This window comes from Cebidichthys violaceus, unplaced genomic scaffold, assembly GCF_023349555.1.
Source record: "Cebidichthys violaceus isolate CVI_PGR_0920_01 unplaced genomic scaffold, fCebVio1.0.p SCAF_2, whole genome shotgun sequence".
Lineage (NCBI taxonomy): Eukaryota > Metazoa > Chordata > Actinopteri > Perciformes > Stichaeidae > Cebidichthys > Cebidichthys violaceus.
This window is the reverse complement of record NW_027176372.1, coordinates 15,278,230-15,289,762: the sequence shown is the minus strand read 5'-3', so window position 1 is coordinate 15,289,762 and position 11,533 is coordinate 15,278,230. Positions and strand designations below refer to the sequence as shown.

At 38.2% G+C, this 11,533-nt stretch overlaps 2 protein-coding genes across 2 annotated transcripts; both read right to left on the bottom strand.

Annotated features, from left to right (window-relative positions):
• Positions 1 to 741: 741 nt before the first annotated feature.
• Positions 742 to 6,344, bottom strand: LOC137875451 (membrane-spanning 4-domains subfamily A member 15-like). Its single transcript, XM_068714670.1, has 8 exons — positions 6,182 to 6,344; positions 4,170 to 4,337; positions 3,882 to 4,020; positions 3,644 to 3,754; positions 3,154 to 3,210; positions 2,916 to 3,053; positions 2,714 to 2,827; positions 742 to 1,898 (listed from the first exon to the last, which is right to left on the bottom strand). The coding sequence occupies exons 3-8, from the start codon at positions 4,011 to 4,013 to the stop codon at positions 1,848 to 1,850; spliced, it is 603 nt and encodes a 200-aa protein (XP_068570771.1). The 5' UTR covers positions 4,014 to 4,020; positions 4,170 to 4,337; positions 6,182 to 6,344; the 3' UTR covers positions 742 to 1,847.
• Positions 6,345 to 7,322: 978 nt separating this feature from the next.
• LOC137875450 (membrane-spanning 4-domains subfamily A member 4A-like) lies at positions 7,323 to 11,378 on the bottom strand. Its single transcript, XM_068714669.1, has 7 exons — positions 11,314 to 11,378; positions 11,028 to 11,166; positions 10,790 to 10,900; positions 10,300 to 10,356; positions 10,062 to 10,199; positions 9,860 to 9,973; positions 7,323 to 9,046 (listed from the first exon to the last, which is right to left on the bottom strand). The coding sequence occupies exons 2-7, from the start codon at positions 11,157 to 11,159 to the stop codon at positions 8,996 to 8,998; spliced, it is 603 nt and encodes a 200-aa protein (XP_068570770.1). The 5' UTR covers positions 11,160 to 11,166; positions 11,314 to 11,378; the 3' UTR covers positions 7,323 to 8,995.
• Between the last annotated feature and the right edge of the window lie 155 nt (positions 11,379 to 11,533).

The following is an 11,533-nucleotide window of genomic DNA, read 5'->3' as shown; positions in this document are numbered from 1 at the left end:
GCTGGTGTCATTGCAGTTTTTGTGATTTCTGAGATCATTTTCGGCTATAAATTGTTGACTTTCATGAGAACCTGGCTGTTGAGGTGTTATTCTAACCTGTGAGAAAAGCTTTTGGATTGCAAACTTAATAGTGCTCATTGGCGTCATCTACCACTGATTAAATGTCTCATAGAAGGTTTAATAGTTGAGAAGTAATGCGTCACTTGGATAACTTGTGGTGTATGGCTGTGAGGCTCATCCAACTTTACCTCAACCTTATGCCAAGCTGATGGCAGGAGTTTATCCCTCTTTAGTTTGAATCACGGCTGAGGAGCAAACCCATGAACTGAGGCCAATGTGCTCACACAATATTCATGGCGAAATACTGAAGGCATTAACAGTCTAGTGATCTAACAAGTGTTGCTCCATCATTCAAATTCAACACACGATTAGAACCTGAGTAGCACTTTGAAATGTTAGTCTTTAATAAAAGTCTGATCCTGATCAGTTTGGTAACTTCAAAATGTTTTTTTTAGGTATTCAATTGTAGACATTTTATAACAAACTTTTCTGTCCAGAGATTGGGCCTTTCAACTTGGTATATTTTACTGACAAACTTAAAACAAAGGTCTTGATTCATTATTTGCTGTCGATCCAACATTTTACGACAGCCGGTCTTCTATTTATAGTTTATGGTAATCTGTGTTAGTGCAGTCTATGCATATAAATATATACAGTATGTGTATAATCTGATCAATCTGAGCATTGTTTTATTCAATCATTTTATTGTTTAACAGACAATATACATTACAAGTATTGCACCTGATAAACAATCTAAATCTGTTTTGCACACATTCACAGGCAAAAGATGGCAACAGGTTTTGCTGCAGGATCTTTATATCAGTCATGTGGATACACATATATCACCATACACATTAAGTCATACGCTTCGAAAAATATGCTGGATGTCTGTAAGGATATTACAAGCCAAATGTAAGCAAATATACTGAAAATTTTAAGTTGCAATCACATATAACCAAAACACTGAGCCCACATCTGACCACTCATCTGTAAAATATATCACACTGTAAAATATCTGCAGCTAAGTGCATATAGAAATTCACATTAATTATCAAGAGCTTCAATGACCATATAATGCACAAATTATAACGCTGAAGTGCAAGTGAGCATGTCAATTCTCCTTGAAACAGGAGTTTAGTTGGGTGGCATTAGAAGATGTGGGAGAAACTCAAGATTACTTTACTTAAATAAAGATTAAACATAACAAATAACTTTAATCTTGAAATATTTGTTATTTGATAACCAATAATCACTAAAATAGTTTGTAAAGGGAAAAGTAAAAAATGTACTTTGGGCAAGTGGATTTCTGATCGGGCAAGTGAAAAAAAACCTTTGATGTTAAACCCTGACCAGTGTTGTTAGGTGACATCATATTATCATAGAGAGAAAGCAGTTGACCTAATTGATAGATATCAGTAACAATATAAAAGACCTGTCTGTGTTTACTACTGTAGGACCCACACAGTAAGTACATGTGTAATATATTAAGTGCATGTCAAACATTTCTTCTCCTATACGACAACAAGAATCACTTTGAATCTGAAACAAGCTTTACCAAAAGCAAAATAAAGTGGTTAAGTAAAGCATTCTTTACTGCAGCTACACATTCTGTAGAGTGAAGCTTGGTGTAGATGTAGGTAACTAAAAAAGATGTGGCTAAACGTTATAGGCCACTAGGTGGTGTACGTGTGATATTCTGCACAGAATGATGACGTGTTCACAGGGTAGCTGTGCTGCAGGACAACCAGTGTTAGTTACTACAGAAGAAAACCTTAAAAAGGTTGAGATTAGTTTGATGTTGTGTTGCTCGGTGGAGGCGGGATGCGCTGGACAATAATCTGTTGAAGATAAAGAGGTGGTGTGTGTTAGGGAAGAGGACATAAAGAAGGCAATAACATGATGACAGACACACAGCTGGTGAAAAACATTATTCATCAGATGTTATTGTTTTGGATGTTTAGGACCCATTTGGGTTGTCTCTAGGACTGTTTTTTTTTTTCCATATTATTGAATTAGACATTTTATTATTGTATTTCTGTTTAATTCTGATTTTGTGGCTTTTACTACTTTGAGTAATCTGTGTTATGTTGTTTGTTTGACTCATTGTTAATGCAGCCTCATCTTAATGAGGCTTCTCTGGTTGAATAAAAAGACATAAAACAAAATGTGGATTTGGATTCAGTCAGTGACTCTTTTAGTGAAGTTTATTTTAGGCTCTACCTTTTAAACCGTCAGCCATACCTAGGAGTCAGATGATACATCTGAGGGGTTCGATTACAATTAACACCATAGGAGAGCAGAAAAGAAACATTTTTGCTACCCGTGTAGACAAAGCTCTATTATAGAATAGGTGTTTTTTCTTGTGAAATACTTTTTCCATAATAGAGAAATATTCATCTGTTGACGAGGGGTAACAAATAGACAAGGCTTTGTTTTTAAGTTGGGAACCACTGGTCTAGAGGATGTTTTTCCTCTCTACTCCCTTTCATTCATTTTGTATTACTGTTCATGTTTCTATTCATGGCTTACACTTATTCTTTACATATTGTCATCTGCTGTTCAAACATATCTCCCTACAAATTGTTAAATGTGTAGGGAGATATGTTTGTGGGAAAGGCTTGTTTTAGATGAAGTAACAATGAGAATGTTTTACCTGGGTGGATGTGGATTTCAGAGCTAACCGCGCAACGGCACACAAGAAGATGAGAAGCACCGACACACACAGAGAGGAAGTGAACAGTATGCCTTCAACACCAAGAAGCTGCTTCTAAAGCCAGAGGAAAGTGGAAGAGAAAGTTATTCATACACAGTGAAAATGTGTCCATTTAGCCTAAAACATATGTGCTGAAACTCACCCCATTGTTATAGCCCGAGTACTCCGAATGGTATCCGAACCCCATGAAACTAATCAAGATGAAGCAGTACATCCGTAAGATAACAGAGACCACAAGTCCCAAAAGTGAAACCACATACATAGCCAAACATACAGTCACCTGGGAAAGATAAGTTCAACACGATTAGTCAAGTTATTAAGAAAGAAAGAGAGGTAAAGTTAAACACTAAAACTAGATCATAAAATCACAGTATACCTACCATCTTCTTGGACGGATGCATCTCAGTGTAGATGGACAGGTTTCCACAGACAAGAAACTTAAAACAAACAACCCAAAACAATTATAATCACATTATTTTTCCTTTGTCATTCACCCAAAGTGTGTTGATGATTGTATATGGCTTTTCCAGCCCTGATCACGTCATGTTTATTTTCATGGTAGCTGGGGAAGTAATCAAAGCTCCTCTGTACTGGAGTAGAAAGTTAAAAGCAACTTTTATTTGAGCTATTTAGCAAAGATATAACTTGTTTTGCTAAGGTGGATGAGAGAATGGTATTAATCTCCTTATCGAACTCCACAAAAAAGAGGGAAAAATGGAAAAAGAGAAACATTCTGAAAGAAAGCGACGGAGTAGATTTCCCAAAATGTTAAAACTGTAACTTTTGAAAGTTTTCAGGGGCTTTAAGGAGCCACTGTGATACGATATATTGTCATTTTCAAGAGGAGCGCATATGCCAAATGTTATGTACCAGCGCTCCCTGCCAGAAGGGGATGTAGAATTTATAAGAAGTGTGAGCTTTTTCTTGGGCCAGCACGAATCCCATCAGTATCTCTGCACAGCCAAAGATGAGAATGACGATCTGAGAAGGAGAGGGAGGGATGGATTTAAGTACCTAGAGTGGAATAACACTTTGCAGCTGCTCTTTGCATAAACATCCAAGTTCATTTAACAGAATTTCTGTGGCCCTGGATTGTCTAATGTGTTACCCCGAGACTTCTGGGCTCTTTTTGGATGAAGCGATGCAGAGGTTTGCTGGACATCAGTAGCGTGTGGTCTGGCGTGTGACTTCCATCCTGTCCTGTTGTTCTGTCTCTAGTTGTTGACTCAGTTTCCTCCATTGCCACACTGTGTTAGGTTATCGGAGAAGAAAAACAATTAATCAAACCAGATGTATTCTCTCCATTACAAACAAATTTACAGAGGCAGAAATGTAAGATTGTAAAAACAGTCTCAAAGAATGCAAGAAGTTTGTACAAAAACATGCAGTGACGCACCTTGTTTTAGTTGTTCATGCAGAGAAGCAGTGGGAAAGATAACGGGAGGGGAAGGTTGTGGGTGGAGAGAGGAAGTGGGGGAAATTTGAGACTTCCATTTTTTTTCATTAAAGGGAGGAGCCTTTCCTCTGTACAATGTTCACCCCCACTGAAATCTGTGTGCACAACCTAGTGGAAGGAAGACGACAATGTTCCTGTTTCAATGTTTGATATGTTTTAATGTTTCGTGTGTGTGTATATATATATATATATATATATATATATATATATATATATATATATATATATATATATATATATATATATATATATATCCACTGGTGATATCAATAATCTTATTGGAGTTTTTGCAGTTCGATGTGGACAGAAGTAGGGCTGCAACTAATTATGTCATTATAAATTAATCTGCGGATTATTTTCTAAATTAACTGATTATAATTGTCAAAAATAATTGCCAGTTATTTTTCTGTTGATTGACTTAATCACTTAAGAGACTAATTGTCTCAACTCTAGACAGAAGTTTGTTATAGTCAAACATAAGAAGCACTAAGAAGACCTGAGGGCATTGATCAGAATAATATTTCTGGAGATTAAATGCGGTCAATATGTAATGATCGCAAAAGTCTGCCTTTGGGTACGGCAATTGTGAATGGTGAACCTATGGGATATTTTCCTTCACATATTTAATGCATTTATGGATGTTATTAGTTGCCTGTAATGATTAACACAGGATATGAATAGGGTCTGTTATTGTTATTATTTTAGTTGACCTGGTTTGTATACATTGTGAAGGGGGGAAGTGACGCGTGGGGAGAAGGTGCGCGCCGACAGGGGAAGCCGTCGGTGTTTAGTGGACTCGGAGAGCACGATTTGCCGGTGACTGCTCAGCAACGGAACAGAAAGAAACTTTCCTGGGATTACAAAGCGGGAGTCTGCACGGGGATTGGGCACAGAGTACCACTAGCTAACCCGGCGGTGGTGAGGTGTGTGTTCAACGGATTAAGGAGCCGCGGCGTCTCGCTGCGCTTGCGCCTGTTATTGACTGCGTCGGGGATAGATTTTGGACTGTTTTACGTTACGTTAAGAAACTTCGGAACTGATGGGACTCGGGGTCTGAGCTACAATTTGTAAATGTTTGGTTTATTGTGCCGGAGTAGAGCGGGAGCGTCACGGTTGTTTTGTTTTGCTGCATCCCGTATGCCGAATGAATTTGATGTATATTAATATATTGTGTTATATTTAACTCGCTGTGTGGTTTCTTTTGTGTCTGATGTGGTCTGTCCTCGTATTGAATAATAGAGAAGACCTTTCAGCGTGTTTTTTGTACCTTCAACTGTTACGCAGTCAGACGTAGTGTCTGTATACCTGACCATTCAGATCCGCCCGTGCCCTTTAATTTTAGCGTATGCACTTTTCCCCTTTTAGGTTAATATAATTAGGTGAATTGTTACACTTATAGTAGCACCTTTCATACGGCTCTCTGGTTGTGCAGAGCAGCAGCTGGGAGAACAGTCACAAGTGTTGGATTAGCTGAAGAGATTGATCTGGAGCAGGGGGTCACCAACCTTTTTGAAACGGAGAGCTACTTTAAGGGTACTGAGTAGTACGAAGGGCTACTTGTTTGATACAAACTTCCTCAATAACAAAGTTGCACAGATCACCTCTTAATAACAACAATAATATGTGTGAAGAGACTGTCTGATCACATGTCAATGCTAATTATTCCTCACAATAATTATTGACAATGATTGTGTATTTTGTTCAAAAATATATTTTTGTACAAATTATGACTTCCAACATTTTTTAGCAAATCATTAACTGTCATATCTTCAAATCATGTCTCTTTTGTACCAACCACTACCTTTGTAACATGTTTGAACAAATCGTGAACTCTGTCCCATGTTTATACAAATTATCAGTTATGTAAGATAAAAAAAATCAACTCTTTCACATTTTTAAATGAATCCTATTACATTATTACTAATCACAAAATGTTGGGAAGTCTGGGTCACCTTTGCATTGCGCCGGCCCGTCATAGCGGGAGCCCCGTCTGTAGTCACCAGCTTTTTATTTTTGGTATCCTTTTCTCCACGACGAAACTAGTAAAAAGTATCGTCAAGTCTATAGCCGAGGGGGGGATCCAACCCTCCGAGGCGCGCGAGCGTCATCGGGCGCCCGCGTTCAAACCTCATTTGAGTTCAAATGAACAGTGGTGCACACAGAACACACAAAAACAGAACGGAGTATAAAAACAAGAGCCTTAAAAAACACCAACCATGAAGAAAGTCCTTCTTCTTTGTTTCCTTCAGCCACAGCACCACCCAGTGACACTAACAGGGAACTGCACTGCAGCAAGGCCCCATGAGCCAACAGCGCTCCGTTGTCCTTCATGCTATAGAATGAGATAAAGGCAGAAGAGAGACAGATCATCACTCTTATTACATATAATGACAACTGACTATATACTGTATAAGAGACTGTGGACACTTCTCTCTCACCCGCATGTGAGGTAGTGCAGACACCACGCACACTCGATGGCAGGTGCCAGGCCAAACTTTGGGTCAGGAGTCAGGACGGATAACAAGTTTGAGGGTAAGCTGGAAGCAAGGACCGTCCTGCAGACACAGAGGAAGACTATCATGCAACGGACAAGTGTTTATTATAAGCAATGCATCATTTTCTGAGAGAACAGCCATAAAGAGAGTAGAGAGATACACTGGTGTGTCATTACAGGATTGTTTTCTCTGCTGCATCTTTAGCCTGGAGAAACAGAGAGAGGGTGAATCCCACAGCTTCCACCACCGCCAGGTTATGTCTCTGGTTCTGGACAGACACACAGAAAATATCAAGTGGGACATTTTAATGTTACTATATTTGTTACTTTACATTACTACATTGAGTGTCACCAGTTCAGAGCTATGGTGGAAATTAGATTTGGATTTAGTTTCTTTGCAAAAACTCTATAGATTTTCTGTATTATCTGTTTATGCATGTTTGTATATGTTTACCTATCCAATGAACATATAACCGAATAGTCGAATATCCAGGTCCAGCTATTATTATTTGTTAAAGATTTACTGACATATTAATCTATGTGTTAGTGCAGTCTATGCATAAAGATATATACAGTATGTGTACAATATGATCGGAGCATAGTTTTATTTGATCATTTTATTGTTTTTTTAACAAAGACAATATACATTACATGTATTGCACCTGATAAACAAGCTAAATCTAAATCTGTGTTTTGCACACATTCACAGGCAAAAGATGGCAACAGGTTTTGCTGCAGGCTCTTTATATCAGTCATGTAGATACACATATATCACCATACACATTAATTAATACGCTTTGAAAAATATGCTGGATGGATGTCTGTAAGGATATTACAAGCCAAATGTAAGCAAATATACTGTCAATCTTAAGTTGCAATCACATATACGTTGTCCTGTAACCAAAACACAGAGCCCACATCTGCCCACTCATCTGTAAAATATATCACACTGTAAAATATCTGCAGCTAAGTGCTTATAGAAATTCACATTGATTATCAAAAGCTTCAATGACCATATAATGCACAAATTAATAATAATGCAGCTAACGTAGACAATGATCACGCATATTGATGACATAAGGATTGTTTCAGGCTAGTCAATTTAGCAATTCAATTGCCCGATCAGGCAAGTGGTAAAACAAAAATGAAACACATTGTTTTGTCCGGAGCAGAGGATGGACGTAGTTATGGAGCGAGCTTTCTCACCTCTTTGTTGAGAGTTGCACATTCGCAGGACCGATTGGGCATTCGTGAGTAATTGGTGGCTAAAGACAAAGACCTACTTTTTCCTTTTCCTTTTAGTACATACTGCAGCTGCCCTTTCAAAGTATATACAGCTGCATCCAGTATGCATTTAATTGGGACATACTACTTTGTCATAACATGGCACCTTGAACTTTGATCCTCTTGCTCATATATCTAGTGTGCAGAGGATTGTGTGGCTTGCATACTGAAAAATGCTACCGGATGCAGTAGAACATCCAGGTAATTCTGGCATACTGCATTTGACACACTATATATTGGGAAATACTAAATCATAGTAAATAAAGTGGTAGTATGTGTATTGGAACGCTGAAGTGCAAGTGAGCATGTCAATTCTCCTTGAAACAGGAGTTTAGTTGGGTGGCATTAGAAGATGTGGGAGAAACTCAAGATTACTTTACTTAAATAAAGATTAAACATAACAAATAACTTTAATCTTGAAATATTTGTTGTTATTTGATAACCAATAATCACTAAAATAGTTTGTAAAGGGAAAAGTAAAAAAATGTACTTTGAGCAAGCGGATTTCTGATCGGGCAAGTGAAAAAAAACCTTTGATGTTAAACCCTGACCAGTGTTGTTAGGTGACATCATATTATCATAGAGAGAAAGCAGTTGACCTAATTGATAGATATCAGTAACAATATAAAAGACCTGTCTGTGTTTACTACTGTAGGACCCACACAGTAAGTACATGTGTAATATATTAAGTGCATGTCAAATATTTCTTCTCCTATACGACAACAAGAATCACTTTGAATCTGAAACAAGCTTTACCAAAAGCAAAATAAAGTGGTTAAGTAAAGCATTCTTTACTGCAGCTACACATTCTGTAGAGTGAAGCTTGGTGTAGATGTAGGTAACTAAAAAAGATGTGGCTAAACGTTATAGGCCACTAGGTGGTGTACGTGTGATATTCTGCACAGAATGATGACGTGTTCACAGGGTAGCTGTGCTGCAGGACAACCAGTGTTAGTTACTACAGAAGAAAACCTTAAAAAGGTTGAGATTAGTTTGATGTTGTGTTGCTCGGTGGAGGCGGGATGCACTGGACAATAATCTGTTGAAGATAAAGAGGTGGTGTGTGTTAGGGAAGAGGACATAAAGAAGGCAATAACATGATGACAGACACACAGCTGGTGAAAAACATTATTCATCAGATGTTATTGTTTTGGATGTTTAGGACCCATTTGGGTTGTCTCTAGGACTGTTTTTTTTTCCATATTATTGAATTAGACATTTTATTATTGTATTTCTGTTTAATTCTGATTTTGTGGCTTTTGCTGCTTTGAGTAATCTGTGTTATGTTGTTTGTTTGACTCATTGTTAATGCAGCCTCATCTTAATGAGGCTTCTCTGGTTGAATAAAAAGACATAAAACAAAATGTGGATTTGGATTCAGTCAGTGACTCTTTTAGTGAAGTTTATTTTAGGCTCTACCTTTTAAACCGTCAGCCATACCTAGGAGTCAGATGATACATCTGAGGGGTTCGATTACAATTAACACCATAGGAGAGCAGAAAAGAAACATTTTTGCTACCCGTGTAGACAAAGCTCTATTATAGAATAGGTGTTTTTTCTTGTGAAATACTTTTTCCATAATAGAGAAATATTCATCTGTTGACGAGGGGTAACAAATAGACAAGGCTTTGTTTTTAAGTTGGGAACCACTGGTCTAGAGGATGTTTTTCCTCTCTACTCCCTTTCATTCATTTTGTATTACTGTTCATGTTTCTATTCATGGCTTACACTTATTCTTTACATATTGTCATCTGCTGTTCAAACATATCTCCCTACAAATTGTTAAATGTGTAGGGAGATATGTTTGTGGGAAAGGCTTGTTTTAGATGAAGTAACAATGAGAATGTTTTACCTGGGTGGATGTGGATTTCAGAGCTAACCGCGCAACGGCACACAAGAAGATGAGAAGCCCCGACACACACAGAGAGGAAGTGAACAGTATGCCTTCAACACCAAGAAGCTGCTTCTAAAGCCAGAGGAAAGTGGAAGAGAAAGTTATTCATACACAGTGAAAATGTGTCCATTTAGCCTAAAACATATGTGCTGAAACTCACCCCATTGTTATAGCCCGAGTAGTCCGAATAGTATCCGAACCTCATGTGGCTAATATAGGCAAGGACGTACATCCGTATGAAAATAGAGGCCGCAACTCCCAAAAGTGAAACCACATACATAGCCAAACATACAGTCACCTGGGAAAGATAAATTCAACACGATAAGTTGAGTTATTAAGAAAGAAAGAGAGGTAAAGTTAAACACTAAAACTAGATCATAAAATCACAGTATACCTACCATCTTCTTGGACGGATGCATCTCAGTGTAGATGGACAGGTTTCCACAGACAAGAAACTTAAAACAAACAACCCAAAACAATTATAATCACATTATTTTTCCTTTGTCATTCACCCAAAGTGTGTTGATGATTGTATATGGCTTTTCCAGCCCTGATCACGTCATGTTTATTTTCATGGTAGCTGGGGAAGTAATCAAAGCTCCTCTGTACTGGAGTAGAAAGTTAAAAGCAACTTTTATTTGAGCTATTTAGCAAAGATATAACTTGTTTTGCTAAGGTGGATGAGAGAATGGTATTAATCTCCTTATCGAACTCCACAAAAAAGAGGGAAAAATGGAAAAAGAGAAACATTCTGAAAGAAAGCGACGGAGTAGATTTCCCAAAATGTTAAAACTGTAACTTTTGAAAGTTTTCAGGGGCTTTAAGGAGCCACTGTGATACAATATATTGTCATTTTCAAGAGGAGCGCATATGCCAAATGTTATGTACCAGCGCTCCCTGCCAGAAGGGGATGTAGAATTTATAAGAAGTGTGATCTCCTTCTTGGGCCAGCACGAATCCCATCAGTATCTCTGCACAGCCAAAGATGAGAATGACGATCTGAGAAGGAGAGGGAGGGATGGATTTAAGTACCTAGAGTGGAATAACACTTTGCAGCTGCTCTTTGCATAAACATCCAAGTTCATTTAACAGAATTTCTGTGGCCCTGGATTGTCTAATGTGTTACCCCGAGACTTCTGGGCTCTTTTTGGATGAAGCGATGCAGAGGTTTGCTGGACATCAGTAGCGTGTGGTCTGGCGTGTGACTTCCATCCTGTCCTGTTGTTCTGTCTCTAGTTGTTGACTCAGTTTCCTCCATTGCCACACTGTGTTAGGTTATCGGAGAAGAAAAACAATTAATCAAACCAGATGTATTCTCTCCATTACAAACAAATTTAGAGACAGAAATGCAAGATTGTAAAAACAGTCTCAAAGAATGCAAGAAGTTTGTACAAAAACATGCAGTGACGCACCTTGTTTTAGTTGTTCATGCAGAGAAGCAGTGGGAAAGATAACGGGAGGGGAAGGTTGTGGGTGGAAAGAGGAAGTGGGGGAAATTTGAGACTTCCTTTTTTTTTATTAAAAGGAGCAGTTCCTCAGTACAATGTTCACCCCCACTGAAATCTGTGTGCACAACCAACGGACAGGAAGACGACAATGTTCCTGTTTCAATGTTTCACATTTTGCAATGTT